General features: G+C 38.7%; 1 protein-coding gene across 12 annotated transcripts in view; it reads right to left on the bottom strand.

Annotated features, from left to right (window-relative positions):
- camta1a (calmodulin binding transcription activator 1a) overlaps positions 1-23,722 on the bottom strand; it is a 469,448-nt gene that overhangs the window by 241,193 nt on the left and 204,533 nt on the right. For all 12 annotated transcript variants that reach the window (XM_065285521.1, XM_065285522.1, XM_065285523.1 and 9 more), the window contains one exon: positions 17,867-17,934. In XM_065285521.1, the coding sequence (XP_065141593.1) occupies positions 17,867-17,934 (68 nt within the window). The remainder of the gene's footprint in view (positions 1-17,866; positions 17,935-23,722) is intronic.

The following is a 23,722-nucleotide window of genomic DNA, read 5'->3' as shown; positions in this document are numbered from 1 at the left end:
AAGGGTGTTTTCACATATACACTGTTAAGGTCGGCCCAAATGACGTGTCGCTCCGAGTATGGTGCGTTTGGGTCAGTGTGAACACAACAGCCGCACTCGGGTGCGCACTAAACGGCCGCTCCAAGACCGCTCTAAACAGGTGGTCTCGGAGCGGCTGTTGCCGAACTCTGGGGCGACCCACCTGTGGTGTGAACACTGCTGGACCTCGGGCCGAACCAAATACAGGAAGTTCTCCACATGTTTGAGCCAATCCTGGTCCGTTGCATAGAGATTCGCTGTCTCCTTTACGTTTGAGCTGATGATTTTATAAATGCATAGCTGTCCTCCACACACAAATAGTGACATCACGGGCTTTTTAGCAAAAGGCTCCGTGAGAAAGGCTTTAATAGAACAGCTACGCAATTTCGCGTTAAAGCAAAGAAACTTCGCAAAGACATGCATCATTTATCTCCACATCTTGATAGCTGCGCTCTCCCTGTCAGGCTGGTTGTCGTGGAAACGTGGGGGTGGTCAAGAGACGGTAAGAGCCCAATGACAGAGACCAATGACAGCGCTGACCGTTGTCACATGGTGTACGGTGCGGCATTTCGAGTAAAGTAAAAATATATATATGTGAACACGGACCGCACTAACTGAAAAATGATACAATGTATTTTGGTGCGCTCCGAGGCCGCACCACGGTGCGCACCAACATATGTGAAAACAACCTAAGTATACTTTGCAAAGCTGTGCATTCGACTGTGCATGTAAAAAACAGTATACAGTACTTAGGCCTTAAGACTACATCTACTTCCCAGTTTAAAGTCTGTATACACACAGGGAAACTGAATTAATTTTGGAAAAGAACCAGAAGAAGAGGATGTTTGAAGGAATATCAATAAAGTACAGCCCCGAAAGGACTCTAATGAAGGATTAATAGTGTTGCTATTTGTTTTGAACAGCTTGATTTAGTTGGATTACGTACAGTATTTAGCTGACAAGAGAACATTTACTCTACCAAACAGGATCAATGAAATTAAATTAGAAAGATGTCTAATAGAAAAAGATAAACAGAGCCAAAATGATTTCAGAAAGACAACACGTCTTATATTTTAGAGATACTCTTACTCTGACCATCATAATAAGTCCAAGATCAACGTCATAATTCAACGTCTCAACAGAACAAAACAATTAGGTACGAATCAAATGACTGAATTATCCTTGACCCCCAGAAGAAATTGCCTGTTTCTACTCATTTTTACGGTTGTTCATTAAATCGTCCCTAAACCTTGAATTGATAGCCATTTTTAACTTCATGAAAAGTTATAAATATTAATTTTCCAATTTCAAATGGCTCTTACCTCTCTTTTCCTATCTTCCCTTCAAACACACATACCAAAAATGGCTGAATAATTTATCAATTGGCTTCTTACACTTCAGACAATTAATTCAGCGATGCAAAATTAATTATGGGTAGTCCCATCCAAACCCATCCTTTCACAGTCTGTAATGGAGCATCTGAAAGAAAAGCTATACGGCCTGCAGTCAGAAGAACTCAGTGCAGCTGAATATATTAATGTCCGTGGTGCTTTAAATAACGTTAAGACAATATTGTATAGTTTCCTCACAGGAAACCTATACGTTCATGTGTGTGTGTGGGTCTACGAAAGATAAAAAGCAGACAGGGAAAGTGACAAAGTGAAACAAGTAAGTGAGAAAGAGAGTGTACTGAACGCGTATAGCGATGGCCCGGGCGCTGCCGTGCCCTAAATCAACGGTATCTGTTCTTGGAGCACGTTGTCCTGCTGCCTGTGAGTGCTACAGAGAGCCTTGGCATGTCAGATGGGTTATATATAAGCTATTGATTTCAGACGCCCTCCTGCATGTCTCTCTGACTGTGTCTGTACACACAGAATCGCTCCTGTCTGACTGACAGCACACTGTTCACAGCGTGGTGGGACTGATGTGTTCTGGATGTGGATTAATGACCTGTAACGGGGGGCATTGTGTGTTTGTACCACACACAAAGAAATGTAGACACGCAATGGTGAGTTTTTCGTGACGTGAGAATCTCATGTACACTCGCACACCCACATACTGTACATGTGCGCAAGCAGGTCCAAAATTAACACTCACCATATGCATAAAAATAGTCTTAGGTAAGTAAATAAAATAAATCACCAGTTGGTTGCTTACTATTTTAAGAACTGTCACAATGCCACAAGACAGAGAAAAAAATAACTTGAGTTATAAAATGACTAAAGTTTGTTTCTCTCTCTCTCTCACTCTCTCATATTGGACCCTACTTATATATGTAGCCAAAACACACCCACAGGCACGCTGTGTTCTTCCTGTGCAAATCCACCCGGCAGGAGACCTGCAGATGGATCAGGACCTGTGTGTGTGTGTGTATCACTGAAGTGTGGTGATGTGGTTACTCACGAATCTCCCTGGAACGAACCCAGGTACTATTTTTCTAGCCTTCTTACATAACACAACTCACACTCCCTCTGTCGAGTTTCCCGTCTGCTCAACTTTGTGTTGGAGCAGGACTGATCGTTCCCTGCTCCGGGAGAGAAGCTGCGGGTCGGCTGCATCTGTGCCACCCACAGACCCTGTTCTTGTCAACTACAGTCAGCACGTCTTTTAGTGATTTGTCTTCTTTATACTTGTACTGACCACATGGCACTGAACAATCTCAAAGTTCCCAGAGGAAATTTGTATTGCTCAGACTGTAGCTCATGATAGTGTTCAGCAGTAGACTCCTCGGTTATTTAATTTAAAGCTGAAGTGTGTAAGAAAACAATCACCAAAATCAATGGCACAATAAATTATTGTGTTTGAACGATTCTTTTGTCTTCAAAAGAAGACAAACAGATAGCCCCGTCCCAACTTTTAGCATTGGTCGAACTAATTGTGGTTTTTGGTTGGGAATTCGCTTGTTAAGTCGTAAATTACTGCAACTAAAGACACTCAATACTATTTTTTATCTCTATAACAAAATTTGAGATCACCAGACATGGACATGGATTATTTACGAATTATTAATATATTGCTGTCGGTCAATATGTTCACTATGAGTTTATAAAATTATAATAATATGAATAAATAGTGCTCATAAACGGCTGTTTAAATAATATCATCTTTTGAAATGAGTGGAGGCTTGGACCTGGAAACAGTAATCCTCACGTTATAACTTAACAGGCGGAAGATTGTCACAAAATGTTGTTTTAACAGCACCGCAAAGCCACAGGATTTACAATTTTTTAGGTCTCTGCATAATAAAAAGAGCAAGTGAACAAGTGTTTTATTAACAAATTCGGTAACGCTTTACTTGAAGGGGTGTTCATAAGACTGACATGACACCTTCATAATCATGACATGACACGTGCCATGAAAATGAAGGAGATTTTATGCTAGTTTATGACATCTGTCATTAAGCGTCATTTGTTCAATTATGTCATTTTTAATGCAAAGATGACAGCGTTTGAGATGTCTTCGTTATGACAACTTGACATAAACCAATACATCATAACTTGTCATTACAACTTGACATTACCAAGACAACAAAACTGACCACTTTTTACTAGTGATACAAATATAATTTGTCATTAAAATGTTATTAAGTGTTAATACCCTGTCATATAGTTTTATAAGAGCATCATAAATATTTTTCTTGACCTCAACTACAGTGGTACAAATATAATTTGTCATTAAAATGTCATTAAGTGTTAATACCCTGTCATATAGTTTTATAAGAGCATCATGAATATTTTTCTTGACCTCAACTACAGTGGTACAAATATAATTTGTCATTAAAATGTCATTAAGTGTTAATAGTTAATAGTATTAGAACAACGTCATAAATATTCTTCAGTTCATAATGGGTTTTTTTAAGTTTCCTATTTAAGAAATAAAATCAATCAATTCGTCATAATAAATATTTAAATTAAAATTAAATTAAATTAAAACAGCACAATAATGGGTTAAGCCATGCAGCGTTGGGTCCTATCGCTGGAAAACAGTTAATTAGATTAAATTATTTAAATGTTTTGTTAGCTTTTTCTTCTATGTCAGAAAATTTCAGAGCTCTCTGTATGAGGAAGAAAAAGTTCTGTTAGGTTTCATTTTTTTTGTAAATTGAGCACATACATAAAGTTAAGTATAATATTTTGACGTGTCTATTGCATTTTGTAAAGGTATTTCAAATTATTTTACATAGAATTAAATGACAGTTTAATGTAATGTTAACCTATAAAGCTAGGTAGTTTTTTAAGTATGGTAATTATTCTATTTATGACAAGTTATGATGTACTAGTTTATACCAAGTTGTCATATCAAAGACATTTCAAACAATGTCATCTTTGCATTAAAAATGACATAATTGAACAAATGACACTTAACAACAATTGTCATAATAAAATCTCCTTCATGTTTATGACACGTGTCATGTCATGATTATGAAGACGTCATGTCAGTCTTATGAACACCCCTTCAAGTAAAGTGTTACCACAAATTCAGTTTAAATATCAACTGTTTTAAACATTTCACCCTTAATAACTTAGGACAATTAAAATTAGAAAAAAAAAACAATGAAATTGTTATTATACAATAAGGGTAACACATTATTTCGATAGTCCACTTTAGACATTTTACTATTAAATAAGTAACTTTGCGACTACTTATCAACTACCAATCTTTAGAGAATAGTAAACTGTCTGCTTAATATCTACTAACACTTTATTGCGATGATATCTCAACAGACATTCAACTGACTATAATATATCTTTGCAGGTGCATGTCAACTTATTCCACTAACCCAAACCTCTTCCCTAACCCTTACAGTCTACTAATACTCTAAATGACACAGTTAGTTGACGTATAGTTGCAAATTATTGAAAGGTAGTTGACATGTAGTTGCAAAGATATTTATAGTTAGTAGAATGTCTAAAGTGGACTATCAAAATAAAGTAAGACTATACAGAAGAGGTATAAAATTTATATTAATAGCATAACAACTTTTGGACAATGATATTGGACCCACTCACTTTTTCTCAAATTTAGCGCATATGTCTATTCACTTGTCAGAGCGCCGTCAGTCAAATCCATTCCACTAGAGGAATCCCCTAATAAATAAAACTCATATCCATTTTAGCTACAGCCTGGCCCTCCACACTGCTGCTTTCTCGAATCCATTCCACTTGGCTCATTTGCAGTAAAAGTCATTTTTAATGATTTACTGTTTTTTTTTATCAGAAAATCATCCTACATAATGTAAAGAACATATATAGAAAATATAACCTTGATATATTTAATATTGACTGAGTAAGGTCATGACAACGATTGAAATGAATGTGAAATCAATTATTAAAATCAAACTTTGATGCCCCTAATCTCCGCATTAGATTGTGAGACTTTAGCTTGGATTACAAAGACGGGTCACATATGTTTGAGTTCTGAAATATCTGACTTGATCTCTCTAGAGGAGTTAGGAGGAGATTACTAGGGTCTTTATTTGAGGAGACAAATCTGAAACTACTTCAGCAAACGCATCAGCTTGCTTTCTAGGCTATTAAACCTTACCGTTGCCTCAGAGCAACAATCGAGAGTTGCTCAAAAAATTGAGAGAAATCTAATCGATTTCTCAAGAGTGACACCACACACACTCAATGACGAAGACAGAAATGTAAAGCAGTGAGGGTGGGGTGAGGTAGCTCAGACAGGGATACTGTAAATGAAACCAAGAGAAGCTTGGGAGTGTGAGATACAGAGGTGTTACAGATGATTACAATCATTTAGCTTCTGTAGGCTATCGTGTATGTGCGTGTGTTTATGTAAGTGTGCTTTAATGTCTGGAGAGCAGAACTGGGGCTGTTTGGAGCTGACAGACCGCCGGTGTGCTGTGCATTGGTGCAGAAGCGCTAATTGAATTAAGTCTTTATTATTACACTGCAGTGGCAGCACATCTCCCCATTTCGGCCCGCTTGGCTGACACTTTCTCCTTGAACACCTGCTTGACATCAACTTTTCTTTCCAGCTTAATTATTCAAGCATCGCCTCATTCAGAGGGCCGCCGCCGCAGCCTCCCGTTACACTGCCAGCATTAGTGTTTACACTTAGCCACGCTCTTTGAATTGTGCTTGAATCTCTTCAGGTTAACCTCTCTGATCCCTGCCCACTGGCACGTGGACAAATGGCATGCTGAGGTATTTCCTGCGGCCGCTGGGCGGGCAACAGATCTCTGGACAACAGAGACTGTGGATTAAAGGAACACACCACCGTTTTTCAATATTTTACGATGTTTTTACCTGAACTTAGATTAATTAATACACACCTATCTTTTATCAATGTGTGCACTTAATCTTTGTACAGCGCCTCGTAAATGTGTTAACATTTAGCCTAGCCCCATTCATTCCTATGGTTCCAAACAGGGATGAATTTAGAAGCCACCAAACACTTCCATGTTGTCCTTATTTAAAGACTGTTACATGAGTAGTTACATGAGTACGTATGGTGGCACAATATAAAACTTTTGTTTGGAGCCATAGGAATGAATGGGGCTAGGCTAAATGCTAACACATTCAAGAAGCTCTGCACAAAGATTAAGTGCACGCATTGATAAAAGATAGGTATATATTGATTAATCTAAGTTGAGGTAAGAAAATAGTAAAATATTGAAAAACTGTGGTGTTTTCCTTTAAAACATAATCAAACGTTGATTCCCCCCAAAAATAGATTGTGAGACTTCAGCCTGGATTTTTACAGAAGGGGTCACATATAGTAAAATTTGCATATGGTCTTTAAATTGAACCCATCTGATGATCGGCATGGAGCTCCACAGCTCACTTAGACTGATGTGCTTCTATAAACACACACATTAAACCATGTGACTTTTTCTAGTCTGTCAGTCTCCATTTCAGTCTACATCGACGTTTCCTCATTTTTCTGCCGTCTATGCTTCTTTTTAGCACTCTCTCCTACCTGGTTTCTGATGCCCCCTCCCTTCTTCAAACCACATCCATCATAGCTGAGCCCATCTCCATTTAACTCTGCTTTCTCCTTATCGACATGCTTCCATTTTCCTCTGCTTTATCCCTCCATCATCTTCTCTCTCGTTTCCCTTTCCATTTTTCATTCACTCTGCTTCCCCTCCAATTGACTTGCCTGTCTTTTTCCTGTCCTCATTCACTTTCACCGTCTCTTTCCATCTTTCTCAAGGGTGGGAGTGGCTTTCGCCCAGGGGGCTAGTGGGTGGCACAACTGCCCTTGGTCAGGCCTTAGGCTTGGCAGCTCTTTTGTGTCCTTTCAGGGCACATGGATGGATGGGGGCATTGACGTCAGTCTGGAGAGGCTTTAATCACTCTGGGGAAGGTTACAGATGTTTTTGGCCTGCTATATCTTTGGCCTATAGACTCAAAGTCCTTTCTAATTCACCTCAGTTTTGATCTTCTAGCTACATGAGCTTGGTTTCACACGTCAATATGTTTCAAAATGTGTCAGGGCGCAAGTATGCATTCGACGGTGACACAATAATAACGGGCATTAGGGTAAACTGTAATCGTCTGGCCAGTTTTCTTTGTCAGGTCCAGTAATGTCAGGGCAAAGCAACAGTTTGAAGAAAAATGGCTTGGCTGTGTGAATAACAGTGAGAAAGGTCTATGCATGGGGAAAACTATATTTTAATGAATATTAGTGATATATATATATGTTGCATATGCAAAAAACTGCCACACTATACAGCTAATTTTAAATAGCTATCAATGCAGATGGATGCTCTTGGAAACCAGATGGTGTGGTTATGACATTTACATTTGCAGAGAATTATTGTCAAACCAAGCAAAATCCAGTTTATAGCTAGCTACGTAAAGAAAGCACATCCGGTTTCATAGCACAAAAAAATATGACAGTAAATCTATCAAACCTTAAGCATTAAAGTTTGTTACAAGACTGCACATTTACAATGCGTTGGCTAAGCATTTGTGCCTGTGTTTGCATACATCAGTACTGTATAGAGGTTGTTTCCGGTCTTTTTTCCAGTGTTTGCCGTCACCAGCCCATACTGTATGTGTCATAAAGCACTATGCAAGAGCTTCAGTCGCTGTCACAGACATTCACAAGACAGTGACACTCAGTTGCCGTTTGATGAGATGAAAATACAAAAAAGTACAAATACACACACACACACACACACACACACACACACACACACACACACACACACACACACACGCACGCACATGATCTGTTCCAAAACATAGTGAGCTGCCTATGTAGGCAGAAATGTAAGTCATCATACACTGTCAGAAAATGGTAAAAGCTGTCACTTGGGGAGGACCATTTAGGTACAGATATGTGTACATCTGATACCAATATGTAGCTCTGAGGTACTAGTATGACTTCTTTAGGTGCAAAGGGCAGGTGGCGACAATTTTTTGAATTTTTTTTCTGATGTAGTGTAGTCATGTTTCAAATATAAAGGCTCCTTCTGCTGCTTCTATCTAAGATACCTTGTTTTAAACTAATTGTAAGCCATGATCGCAACTTTCAATTAGGGCTGGGCCGATCCACTTTTTCTTTTACCGATACGATTTCGATACCTGTATTATGAGTATCGACCTATCCCGATCCCGATCCAATACTAGTATTTTTCTTGATCCATTTAGAATTGTGTGTGTATAAACACATATACGCACACATATACACAAGGTTATATACCCGATCCAGCAAAAAAGGTCGGATCGACACCCCTACTTTCAATCAAAAGACAATCCCAAAATGCATTGCAATAAGTATATTGAAATATTCCAAAATGGCAGATAAAGCGACATACATTATTATAAACATAATTCACTCAATGCCAGTGGCGGCCGGTGACTTCTTTTATCAAGGGCGCTCGATGCGAAGATCGTCACAACATGTATGTAGCCCGTCATGTGTGTGGTTCATAATTTCAAAATAGGTGTTCTGCGTGTCGAGTGCGTATATGTGCATCACGTGTCTTGTCAAAATAAGTGTCTGCTGCAGATGCGTCTAAAGGGTTTATGATATAAGAGACGCTCGCATTTGCCAGATACTTGCATAATCTCATGTGTAATCAGAGTTTACTGTTAAGGGAGTGTCTTGCATGTATTTTGTGAATGTGAGCGTCACTTTTATCATAAACGGTTTTGACGCGTGTGCAGCAGGCACTTATTTTGACAAAACACGTGATGCACATGGTTCACATGATGCAAAAACACATATTTTGAAAACACAAGCAACACATGACACTCCGAACACTTATTTTGAATTTGCACACCTTGGATAAGCAGTCACGAGCCGCCACTGCTCAATGCTGAAAAGCAGTAATTATAATATTAATGATAATAATAGTAATAATAATAATATTGTATATTTAACCAATAACTTGTGCGTGCTTATCCATATGTATTATTATTAAAGTAGTCTATTGTTTCTCTGGCAGTCTCTACTGCATTTTTTTGAGTAGCCCTATTTAAATGATAAGCAGTGCTGTCTAAGCACAGCATTTCAAATCAGTTTCAGATTACTGTTGTTGCCCTAAAAGTCAGCTTTCTATATACACTCTTAAAAAATCGCTGAGTTATTTTCAACCCAGCACTGGGTCAAAAAGGGACGAACCCTTTGGCTGATCAAAACATTTTCTGGGTTATTTAACCCAATAGCTGGGTTCGTCCCTTTTTGATCAAACGCTGAGTTGAATATAAACCAGCATTTTTTAGAGTGTCTCACAAATGCACATGCAAAACAACAAACGCATAAATCGACTCAACATAAAACCATAATTTTTGTTTATAAGAGTCATATTAGATTGTGTTAATTTAATGGTATTCTGTTGCTGTTTATCTGTAACCCAGCCTAAGCCCTTTCTCTGAGCAGGCAATGTTGTCATAGGTTTTAATCAAAGCTGTGTGGAGTGCTTTGCTGAGATCTGTTCTGGAGTGCATGCTGGTATGAGGGGTGATAGAAAGAACAAAACCGAGATGAAGGAAAAGAGAAACAGAGAAAGAAAGATGATGGCGTATTGCATGAGACCACAGAGGTGGGAGACTCCAATGTCACTGCAGGTCCTCAGAAGAGAGCTACTTATTGTTTGATAGCTTCAATATAGGAGGCAATAGCAAGCTCAACAGGAAAAGAGCAGCTGACCTATCTCTTGTATAACAACACCTCTCTCTCTCTCCTTCTCTCTCTCTCATCAAGATTCAAAAACAAGCCACTACAGAGCTGCCATATGACACTAATATGCTAATATGACAGCTGAGAAAATTACTGGCAGCTCTGAGAATGAACATTAAAGAAAAAGTTCACACAAAAAGAAAACTGCTGTTGTCATCCAGTCACCACTTACTACCACTGTTAAAGTCTGTGTAAAGTCATTGCAGAGAATTGTTTCTAAATACATTATACATGTTAGAAATGGATTGCTGAAACTTGATAAAAAGTGTGTGGAGTTTACCCGTTTTTCCCATAGACTGTCAAAAATATTGACGTATTGTTGGTGACGTCACCCATAGGTTTGTGAAAAGCTTAAAGTAGGCGGTGCCTGCCATTGCCATCTTGGCCGTGCGTCACTGCGCATCAATCGCGGATAACCGAAAATGGGTAAAGAGGCGGGACATGAGTAAAGCTGAGGTGGCTTGTTGCCGAAACTACGCCCGTCTAGCTCGATTCTAGTGATAGCAGTGGCTGTTTAACCGTCACTCAAGTGGTAACACCCTTAATTATGCAGAACTTTAATTAATTAATTTATTAATACATGTATTGCCTGGTGTGCGAACCCATGACCTTGATGTTGCTGGTCTCTTGCTCTAGCAGTTACTCACAAGAACACTTGGATTGGCTACACCACTGTCTCTCCTCACCGCTATATAACTATATACTGTAAACTATATGCTTGTATTTATCATCAACCTATGTGATATAAGTGAGTCCTTTGCAGGATTTTGTGTAATCGCGTCCTATTTTCTGTCAAGGACTAAGGTGTGGGATGGCAATAATGAGAGAACTGTATTGCTGGATGCCATCCAAAAACATATGACGTAGACCTGATTCAAGCCAACACAGTGTATGAAACTGACTGAAGGACAGGTGCCCTCAAACATTAATAAACTAAATCCTGGAACCAAGCTTGTGTATAAATCATTAAGTACTTCCATATCAAATCAGCATATAAACAATGGAGAACAGCTTGTCAAGGAAGCCAGTAGGCCTACTGTATTTACTCAAAACAAACTGAACGTGGCGTACTTTGAGTTGAAAGAAGCATTACTGGAGGTAGTTCAAAGCATTCAGACTAAACCCTGTTGCAAAGAATAAAAGAAATAGCTGTTTAAATTAAAGAACAGAATCTCTTTAACATTTTAAGAATTAGGTTTTCTGTACTCAGAATTCAAGTGCCGTTTGAGATCATGAGCGCTGCCGTGGTTTAAGTCCAATAATCTTATTTTTTCCAGTCTAGACTAAAGAGAGTTTCTCATTAAAGAGATCGAGCGTGCATGTGATTGTGTGTGCGTTAGGAAAAATAGCAGTGAATCCCAGAGCTTTTCACGGAGTCAGCGCTGCGGGGCTTCGGCCCGAGCTCACCTAAATCAAAAGGCGGCCCGGCTTTCATTAACACTTAATGCACAGCTCTACTTTTAATAGAAATGGAAAGGGAGATGGCCGCCAGTGTAATTTAAAGTACGCTGTGCTGGAGTTGTGGGAGATTTTCTGGACTTTGACAGGTATGGCCTGAATTAGCTGTACTGTTGTTCCAGTGGCCGGCGTGCAAGCGTTCCTATTGATTTTAACCATTGTTGCACTTCCTGTCTAAAGAGGAATGTTTATTACAGAAACTAAGCACATCAATCAGAGCTTTGGTATTTTCTCTCTGTGTTTACTAGGGATGGGCACGAGTACTCGATTGATCGATCACGAAAACGATGATCATGTGGGTTTATTTATTTATTTATTGTGGATATGGCGGCATTTGGATGTCTGGTTAGTGTTACAAGCGCATGTGGTAGTCTGGAGATGCGTGTTTGACGTCGTGTCGAGCTACGCAGACCGACGTATGACATCAGTACTACCATGCGTGATTCAAAAACAAACAGATAATTCCGCGCGACCACGCCGCAGCAACCCGCCGATCCGCGCAATGCGTGGCAGCCCGCCGATCACGTGAAGCAGGCCACACCTCACATCACTGAGGCACTATGGTTTAAAAGGATGCCGTGATTTTCGAAAATACAGTCAGTCAGGTGCAAAATGTACAGCGCTGTCAAAAGTTCAATGGGTTATCATCACATATTTAAAAATCAAATGTCAAGAGATACCAGAGAGCTATACAAGCATTAACATTACATCTTGACTGAGGTAAGAGGACGACACAGCTAATCGCTAAAATGATAGCAAAAGACTTAAAGCTGCTTAATATTATGAAGCTTGAGCTTTGACTGGACGTGTTTAAAAGTGCGCTGTTTATGATGCACATCCACAAAGGGAGTTAAACTATCTTTTTTTTAGATAACTTAGTTTTATGTAGATAGATGCACGTTGTATATTTATGTTGTATAAAGGCTTAATATTATGCAGAGTGCGTCATATAGAAAGCGCTTCGGTTTGTGTTTATTAACCCTTTAGTTTCACTTCATTACGCAGCTTTTCCTGTTAGAGGTTTCTGTTAAAAACATTTAATTCCTTAAAAATCTAGTATGTGTTCATTGTTCTGTCATAGTTTCTTCAAAATTAAGTTTTATTTGAGTGTTTTTAATAAAAATATTTTCATTTTCACCCCTTTGATTGCCCCGCCCCCAGTTAATCGAGTACTCGTTCTTCAGACCTATGGATTAATCGAAATGAAAAAATGACATAAATGCACATCCCTAGTGTTTACTTAAAGATACCTCAGCTATCTATCTATAAATAATAAAACTTATATATATCGACAGCATGCAATAATTTAGTGATTATTCCCATGTTTGTACAGTAGTGTGTCAGTAGTGTGTGAGCTTAATCTCTTGGTAATACAAATAAAATATTCTGTTTGCCTTTTCACAAGCTTGGGCTGAATCCTCACATGTTTATTCCATGTGTACGGTGTTTTTTGTGTATGTGTGGGTCTACAGCTCCAGGCTATGCCTCCATACATGCACAGCCACCTGCTTAGCTATTACACTCTCCATGGCCCATTGACCCCTGCCTCCCTTGTCTCTCCAGTCTGGCCCGGCCAGAGGCTGAGTCGGTTGCTTTCGCCTGGCGCCTCGGAGCTGTTGGCCTCCACCGGGAAGAGGAGGAGCACATAACATGCTCTTCCAAAATCACTTAACCGTATCTCCCTCTCATAACCCTTAAACCTTGACCTCCACTATACCTTGACCAGTGTGTAGCTGTCAGTCAAATAGCTGCTGTCATCTCATCTCTTTGTGTTTCGGTTTCTCCTCCTGAAATACTCATGCTGTTAGAAACAACACATGCTGATATAAAACATGCACACTGCCTAGTTTCTCTTCGTACACCTACAGTAAACATGACCAAGCCAACTTTTAGGCATACTGTACCACACCAATAGCCTCAAAGCCAGACATAAACAAAAGTGTAAATTGAAATTCATGTGGGCATTAACAAGCATCACAGAATCCCATACTCCCTATGCTTGTGCCATAATCGCTGCTACAACATTCCACTACAAACAGGCTGCACGAGAGCTCCTCCCTTTCCTCGCTCACTGATAATACATATTACGGAGCGCATAGGTTTTAATGAGTAAGTGCAGAGATGTACACGTTATTCATGGCTTCACTTTTTGTTGGAGATAAAAAGCCAAGAGGGTGCTCTTCAACTCATCTCCTGCAATTACACAAGGAAATGTCTTATAATTGGCTTTTGCTTTATGTCCAGCTATTATCAAGGTCCCTTACAGGCATTGAGGCAGAGGGAAAAATTGGGTGGAGGCTGGAGTACTCAAGGTCCATTTGCACATGAATTAGGATTGTTAATAACAGCAGGGCGGTGCGGAAAGAGTCGGAGAAACGGAATGGAGGAGAACGAGCTAGAGAGATATGGCAACGTGGGATGAATTCACGTAACAGTTTTTCCACATTTGTGTGCATTAAAACATTTTCACAAACCAGTCACTCGAAGATAAGCAAACAAGCTGCTAAACATGTTACTGTTCAGTAAAGAAACATTTAAAAAAATATATCATCAATAAATGAATAAATAAAGCAAACAAATTATTAGTGCTTGGCAAAGATACATCGCGATTAATTGCATACAAAATAAAAGTGATTTTTTTTGCATAATATATGTGTGTGTACTGTGTGTAATTATTATGTATATTTAACCACACACACATACATATATTCATTTCAATTTTTTTATATATATATATAATTTTTTATTTATTTATATGTCATATATAGAGTATATAAAAATATAAATATAAATATATATATATATATATATATATATATATATATATATATATATATATACACACATGTAAATGTTTCTTAAATATATACATGAATGTATGTGTATTTACATAATAATTACACACAGCACACACTCATATATTATGCAAAAAAAATCACTTTAATTTTGTATGCAATTAATCGCGATGAATCTAAAAATATTTAGTTTACATCAGGTTCTGATTTTTTTTTCTTGCCCATGTATGTTTATTTAAACTTATTTATTAAATTTGATACGGAAATAATGTAAACAGTACATGCGAATAAAAGGCGATAACAAGGGGTGCAATTAATTCCTACTGAAGTCCGCCCATGCATTAAACAAAGTGGGAACTGGGTGCTGAGATCTTTGATAGCTTTAGTTTATCTCAGCCGCAAAGGTGGCGGTCACTTCCTGTGCGCAGAAGAAAGCGTGAGAGTTAGCAGTTTGTTTAGCACAGAGGAAAGGGGACTCAGAGCTGTCTAATAGTATGGGAACGACTTTCTCTAATTGGGAGAGAAGAGGGAGCTCTGGATGTAGGTGAGATGAAATCTGTTCTGTTTCGAAAAACTGTCTGAAACAGGAGACTGAAGGGCTTAACCTGAGGCCAGGGAAAATAAACTGAAGAAACACACACATACAATTGCCACACTGTAAGCTTCCTAAAAAAGCCTTGACATTATGCAATGGAAGACAACAGAAATGGGAGTGAATCTGATAACGTCATGACCCTTATTTATTCCCCAAATTATACAAAAACAAAAACATGTTGGTGACTAAAAGCATCCAAAATAAATCAAAGCTCTATTATATACTGTATTATCATCTGAAGTGCAGTTGCCCTTTGCCTAGAAATTGTAAAACCTCATGTCATTTTATCAAGAAGCTTCTTAGGCTGCTTTTTCTTCAATATGCAGTCATCCATTTCAAAAATAATATTTTAACATAAAATGTTAGTGTTCTAATAAAAATGTATCTGTTTGGCACAGGTACATTTTTGTCTACAAAAATAATGTCAAGCATTTAACCATGCAACTTCAGATTAAATGCTATTTCTGATGAAGATCATGGTTAACATTTCAGTCAAGTGTTCTAAAACTTTTCACTGGTAGTTTATTTTTCTCAAAAACCAATTAAACATATTTTAACATAGACATTTTTGAGGACACAAAGCATATTTTTGCTTCAAATTTACTAATATATACATACACACAAACAAGTATATCCTTTATATATAAAATATATAATATATAAAATTACCTATACAGTTTCCACTGTCGCACCATTACAAATTTGAGAAACGAGGACAAGCGATACGCTAAAAAGCACATACAACTATTCAAATGCTCATTTTAAGCACATGTATTTGATATAAGTACTGCAATAAAAGTTAATGCCACTAATGGAAAGATTATTGGAAACATGGGAATAGAAAAGTGGGGGCATCCTCTGCATATTATACACCCATACATACATACATACATACATACATACACTGTAATTAATGAAATGTTGGACGGGCAAAAATATATAAGTTAAACCAATTTTTTAGTTTGAGCTAGTTGAGAAGACATATTATTTTAAGTCTAGATAAATCTGTGTTTAAAACATTAAATGAATGGTTATTTTCAAATCCAGTCAACATTCAGAATGGCTAAAGTTGACTGAACTAATTAAGACAAATCAGGTAAATATGTGGACTTATGACAGCTTTGTTTCCTGACAACAAAATGCTCATAATATTACTGTTATTTGGTCACAAAATGTATTGTAAGAGTGGTTCAGGCGTGAATGTATGTGCTTAAAGTTTAAATATTCGGCGGTTAATAAAGATAGCGTCTATTTAAAAATGTGCTCGGACACTTTCGGACAGAGATGAGCTCCATATGAGCTCCATATTATGAGCTCCAGAAAATCACCGGCGCTTAAGCGCTCCCGCCCAGCGCAGCCTCGCCTCGGCAAGCCCATCAGAAATCACACACAACTCACAAACAAGCTCAATGTAGATTGAGTTTTACTTTCAAAGTCACAAGCAACTCTATTCAACTCTATAATCAAAACTATGCGTGTCTGTCCTGGAGAATGAACAACGGGTATCTGTAATGGTATCTGGTAAATACAAAGGCGACATATCATGAAAATCTGACTTTTTCCATGCTTAAGTGCTATAATTGGCTCACCGGTTCTTCTATTAACCTAGAAAATGTGATCATTGAAAGATCAACCTAGTAACTTAGTTTTGGTAAACCTTTCTCTGCAAGCATATGAAAAATATCGCCCCTTATTCTGCCCTATCCAACCACGGCACTGCCAATGTGCATAGATCAGCTCATTTGCATTTAAAAGAACACACCCAAAAACGGCAAATTTTTGCTCACACCTACAAAATGGCAATTTGAACATGCTATAATAAATTATCTATATGATATTTTGAGCTAGAACTTTAAATACGTACTTTGGGGACACCAAAGATTTATTTGAGATCTTTGAAAAGTCTTGTAAAATGTCCCCTTTAATACGTTTTTCTAAACTTTACTTATAATCAAACTTAAATGACAGTTTGTAAAGTAATTCTCATTACTGTAATAAAGAATTGGTATAGAGGCCTTTTCTACAGTGTCAATGACAATGTACAATCCTGCCATGATGTACAATTTAGACACTTGTTTTACCATTACAATCATGACATTTGGAGAAAAATGTGCCAAATGTTATTAAAATACAAAAACAAAAAATGATCCTAAAAATAGAGCCATCCACAACACCACCATCTCAACACAGCTGATGCTTGACAAGTGCAACTCCAGTATACCTCAAATTTATTATAGCTGGCCTGGCGTACAGCCAATAAACTGTTAAAATAATGCACTTAAAAATATTAGAAAATACTCTGATTCACCAGGGGCTGCTTCACACCCGGGGCAAGCTATCAGCCATAAACCCTGATGACAGATCCGTTCACTGGGACAGACACATGCAAACACACACCTGTTCACAGAAAACACACGCTTCGTTTTCCTTTTTGGGCATCAGTCAACTTCTTATCCTTCCACCACTTTTCAACACCTAGACTGAGCCTAGTTCACACCGTCTTTTATTAGCAGACGTTTAATACGCTGTTAGATATGAACACATTACCATCACACTCACAGAAGAGATGAGACAAAGCATCGAGCTAAGAGGTCTGCTAATAGGCTATTTGGAGTTATTAATAATCCATTACTGTCAAGCTTACTTAAAAAATAAGTAAACCCTTTGAAACTCCCATCAATGTCCTCCAATATCAAACACCCAACTTTTAATAAGGCAGAGATTATCAAGGAGTTTTTTGGAGGAATCCCAAGCTAATGGCTTCATTTGTTGATCAACTCTGGGAACTGGAATTCTTTGTAAAGGGATTCCCAATGGTGAGCTGATAAATGAACTCTCTTACCGTGTTTTAGGGGATGTCGTCAACCATTCTTCATGCTTTTCAAATGTTATCAAGTATGCTGCGATTTCCTGGCAGACAGAAAGTAAAGAAATAAGAAAATGTGTTAGTACAGAAAATCAGTAAAAGTTTTTTAACAGCACATATAAACAAACCACCAACCCAAAAATTGTAATATGCCATTACAAAGATAAGCATACATTATTATGAAAATATGTAACATGACCAAAAAACACCACACAGTGCCCTTTGAACTTCAGGACATACGCCCTAACCCAGCTCAATGTTTGAAGCCCCAGTTCACTAACCCTTTTGAATAAATAAAATGAAAACCAGCAAAAAAAAAAAAAAACCATTTTATAGTCCTAACACTATTGTTTAGGAGTGCCTGTTTGATTACCGTACCAAAACAGAAATCTTTTCTTTGGATACACACCAAGCATGACAGCAGAAGATGCAATTTCTTGTACCAATGTTAACCCAGTCATCACTGTCATCCAACAAAAGAGACAAGTGGATGAGTGAAACGTATCCCATCATTCCTTCACAAAGCTAATCATGGGAAATGAAAGCAGATCGGGAACTGACAAGCAACCTCATGATTACCTGTGACAGCAAACCATTCATTTTTCACCGAGGGCATTTGTCATTTGCTCATACAAAGACAGCAAGAAATGCAAAATGATCCCATCAAACAGGAATCTGATTATTTCCTGGGTTTAAGACTTTGTTCTAGCTACAGGGTTCCCACAGCTTGGTTAACTTCAAATTCAAGGACCTTTCAAGTACTTTCCAGGTCCAATACCCTCAAATTCAAGGACTAAATGTGGGGATACATTTCAAGTGAGAGCAAGGTTACATCATTATACCTTTTAACATACATTGTTACAGTTCACTTTCGAGGGAACTTGCGCTGCGTCACTGCAGTGACACTTTGGGGATGCCTCCAGGGGAAAGTGCGTCTGAATGTGTATATCAAATTCAACCAATGGTGAGGCTTAACGACAAAGACAGGGTGATGCAAGAGCCAGGAAGTATATCGCTATCTGAAATATTGACAAAGACGGCATTAAGATGGAACAGAATCCATTCAAAGTTAACCAAAATGTCTTAAAATATAAAGAAGACACAATTTTGATTTTGCTGACACGTGCATTTAAATGATAAGTAATCATATATATCGATCCAGACTTTCTGACTTTCCATGTAACAGTAATCAGAAATGTAATAGATTTTTCTTAAGTAAGTAAACCATAGTTTTCTTTTTTTTCTGTTTTTATGCACAAAAGGCTTCTCATCTCATGCACCAAAATATATGTGGTTCAATAATATCTTTATTAAATATAAAAATAAACATATGCCAAACAATACATCAAGCATGCTTTCTAGAACATTAACCGATCGGTTAAAGTAATCTAGATCAATCACACACTACAATCAATTTCAACTTTCTCCACACATCTAAAGTTGACACAATTTATTTACTAACCTAATTAAACACCATAAGCCTATCAATAATAGCCCAAATTCTATACCAATTTCCAACCATAAAGCTGTATAACCCTTGAGAGATGTAATGTATATTTATAGTAAGGAACTACTAGAACTCCTGCTAGAACTCTATGGTTTAACTCCTGTCATGCTTGGCAGTAGAGCCATCCCTGGAGGTACCAGGGTGCCAAGACTGGCAGTGCCCACACAGTGAAGGCAGAGGTTGGCGTGATGGCCTGCAGGTGCTGTCTGAGAGATAGTGCTGTTCTGATTAACGTTCGGTTTTCCTGTCATCACGGCCAGAGGGAAGGAGACCAAGAGGCTGTGGAATATGACCATGGAGAGTTAAAGAGGTGGAGAAAATCTCTCCATCATTAAAACTACACACTATTCTGGCTCAGCTGCGAGGTTAAAGCGGGATATAACAAAGTGAAACGCAGCAGAGTTGCTGTATTTTAATTCGGTAGCTTCGCAATGATGTCCAAGTCTCGCACAAACTATCCAAGTAAAAAAACATTTAATTTGTTTCTCTAATTAAAAGAACACTGTGCCTTACTAACCACTCAATTAAAACATTTAATGCAAGCTCTTAAGAAAATTCGTTTAGTAAAGTTGTTCTTGCATCCTATAGGTGCGCACTGCTAATGGGCAGCTGTGCTTGGGAGTAGTTTGTTTTAAAAGCAAGAAAGATAGGTCTTTCGTTGACCTTGAGGGCCGTTTGAGATTCTTCTTCATTGCTTTCCCATTAAAAGTCAACAAGCCGACCTCAGTGCCGAGGGGGTTTAAGCCAAGAGGCCCGGTCCAGTAAATAAAAGGCGAATGCTGGCATTGCCAACCCGTCCCACCCGCTCCCCGAACAGATGTCGGGGATAATTCTAACCCCCGATCAACCATAAAGGTGCAATAACCTCACGGCAAAAAAACAAACAAAAACAGGCGAAGAGCCATTAAACATCTGCGAGAGACAAAGTTTGTTTGCCGTTATAATGAGCGGCTAGCTCACTTTCAGCTTGATTGGCCACAGTTGTCAAGTGTGTGCATCAAAGTCTACTGTAGCTAGCAGCTGTCCATCTATGAGCTCTATCCACGGGCATTACGGCAAGCCTCCTCTCAAGCACTCATGAAATACTTAACATATTTAACACATGAGCTACCCTCTTTCTCTCTTTATATGAGCTCTGGGAAGGTGATCTGTTAAGGTGATGGACCTGACGACATGCTTAACTGTTCAATGCAAGCATGACAGGACAGCGCCCCATGGAGATGCATGCTTCGCACCGCAAACACTGGATGTCAAAAGAAGTGAATAACCTTTCAAACTAAGAACAATGAGCCACTAGGCCTGTTACATCTAAGCAGTATTTTAGCATTACTAAAAAGATGTTGACATTGACATTAGACAGTAAAATCCATGCATCAGGAGCTTACTTCAGAAAAGCTGATTATTGGGAACCGTATCTACTTGCACTTGTTTGAAATGCTCTTATTATGCTTAATCGTGTCACCTTTACAAGGAAAAGCACCTTATATCAAACAATGCTACATTTTTTTCTATGTCCTCTTCTGGTTTCATCTAAGGGCAAATGTGCCATTTCCCAAATGGGTGAATGAGAAACTGGTGGACACATCTCTGATTCAATTTTGAAAAAGGTTCGCTACTAGAAAACCGGACAACAAGCACCTCACTTATTCATTCAAACTGTCACTGCCAACAGCAGTGAGGGCAAGCGGGTATTTTGTGAATATGGGAAAGCGTCTGGCGATTTAAAATAAAATATGACATGTACTTTTCGCTTTCCTTTGTTTCTGATATGGTAAATTGACACAGTAACACCGCAATGTAAAAGAAACACAATATCTTTTTTATTTTAAACAAGTTGTGTCAAAGAAGCCAATCTGATAAAAGCAAATCCCATCGCATTTATTTTATGCCGATGTTTCGTCGCCGTACTTGTGTCCCTGGCTGACCCGTGACTCGCTTGTTCGTCGCCGCTACCATTCGTCTCTGACGCTCATATTGATGCGGGTGCGGATAGGTGACAAAAACCTCAAATCTGCAGTTTGAAGTGACAGGGCTGATCACTTGAAACAACTATAGGTGCTCCATTAAAAGCACAGACAGACATCTCACTGGCACTATCCCAGCGCCCATCATACACTTGTCTCTAAACACCATCCATAACGCATCTCCGCGTTCCCATGAGCCGTCGAGCATTTGAGCCGACAAAGACTAAAAAGCACGGAAACGTTCTCGGTGGAATTGAGAATACTAATACCCTATTAAGTCTAATGCGGCACTTTGGGAGCGTTTCATTTTAAGGTCTCCATGTCTCTTTTAAGCTTGAAACAAAAAAGTGACTTGTAAAACTGATCAAATGGATTCATCATTCACAGCATGGGTTTTTATGGGTAGCACTATGTCAGCCTCATTCTTTCAACCCCACACTCTGTTTTTTGTACTTTGCCAAAAGGAGTCGTCTACTAAAACTAACTTTCATGCTTTCCCCTGCGCTGTATTCTGTTTAAAGGCAGCAATAAGTCCCAGTTATGGAATGAGATGGAATGAGTGAATGGATTATAGACGGCTTTTGGAGCACACTGGATATTTGCTTATTTTATACAACTTGGGTCAAAAAGACGATGCTACATGCATGTTACATTGAAAAGTGGATTGTATGTACAGTAGTCAAAAGTAATGTCTGGGGGGAACTCAACTAAACCATCAAAATATCAGTTGTATGGTAGGAAATGGAAAAGAGGCTAAACTTTTTAAGTCTGTGTAAAGTCTAAAATAAAAATGTGTTAGGAACCATGCAGACAAATTTGAATGATTTAAAAAACCAAGTAAATAAAATTAGTTATCAAAATCTGGAGAAAACAGGCAGGACTCTCCAATGCTGGGGGCTTGTCCGCTGTCACCAATGAAACCACGCCCGCTGCAACCTAAATGGATGCTTGTGTTTTGTTTTAGGGGTGGGGCCATGCTCAATGTCTCCATGCTCGGTGGCTCCAGTGCATCATTGAGCCACCATAAATTCTTCTCAAAGTTGAGCTTCAGTTTATTACTCCAAGCACAACAATGCAACAAGCATACAAAACGTTAAATGCATATTTAGTCAAATAAATGAGCGAATATATCAAAGTTCAAAGTTGGATATCACTACTATATTTCTTAAAATCCTCAAACTTGGTGGTGCCCTCTGTATTACTCAATATAAGATTTTGACCTTGTTTTACACTTGAGAGCAGGAAGTCTGTGCAGGAGGGGCAGATGGATATGAGGGTGGGGAGGTGGTGAGGTCGGGAGACGAGCTTCTCAACTGATTCTATTCTCCACGTTACCTTGTTCTCAACTGGAAAGTGGGGTCATCTGATATTTTCTGCAGGGCAACCCATGAAACTGACCTGGCCGGGGCAGGGTGCAAATGGATTTGAGGAAAATCAGGGGAGAGGATTGAACTACCCAGGCATCCCTAAGGACGAATTGAAATGCAATTAGACACAGGAGAGAGTGATACGCAGAGAGGGATGGCTAGGGAGGGAACAGGAAGATGAGAGGATAAATGAAGAGAGAATGAAGGTGTGAGAGAATAACAGAGACGGGCGAGAGTTGGTGGGGGATGAGAAAAGGTCAAGGACTCCAAAATAAGCTGTGAAGCTCTGCTTCTCTCACACAGCTCATTAAAAACAAGCACGCCATTGTATTTTTCCGTTTGCACGTTTAAACTTAAATATGATCAGATTGCAAAATAAAGAACATTGAATTCCTCTTTCACATATGAAATTTGGAAGGTCATCAGAACTGAGAGTGAAAGCTCAGCAGAACACTGTGTGTTTTAAATAATAAAGATATTAAATGTGCCCCTGCTGACAAGACCAGACGGAAATGCCAGCATGGTTCAATGCTAGTTTGGTGCTCAACAACAACAAAAATGCATTAGAAAGTCCATGCAGGTTGACCAACAATATATGAGCACCAAACCAGCGGTGGACCTTGTCCAAGACTTTCCCTTTTCAACAGACATAAGAAATACAATTAATTAAGCTACAACTTTATAACATTCTCTAACAATCATTAATCTTGTTGCAGATGGCAAAGCAAAAAAGCTATTTCTTGACTAAGTTCCAAAATATTCAAGTGGTACATGAGTTCAGCCAAAAGTGGTCTGGAAAGCCAGAGAAGAGCAGGGAGAGAATGGCGAGAGAGGGAGAGAGCAAACAACAAAAGCTCTCTGGCTCCTGACAGCTGCACTTGGCATCTGCTGGGGTGGTGTGGTGCTGTTCTACGAGTCCCTGAACAGGGTTAAAAAGCTTTGCTTTCCAGTCAACCACCTATTAATCCCAGCATGTGGCCTCCTCGAGCTGCCC

Source organism: Paramisgurnus dabryanus, chromosome 21 (genome assembly GCF_030506205.2).
Source record: "Paramisgurnus dabryanus chromosome 21, PD_genome_1.1, whole genome shotgun sequence".
Lineage (NCBI taxonomy): Eukaryota > Metazoa > Chordata > Actinopteri > Cypriniformes > Cobitidae > Paramisgurnus > Paramisgurnus dabryanus.
Note: the sequence above shows the minus strand (reverse complement) of the source record. Positions and strands in the feature narration are given on the sequence as shown.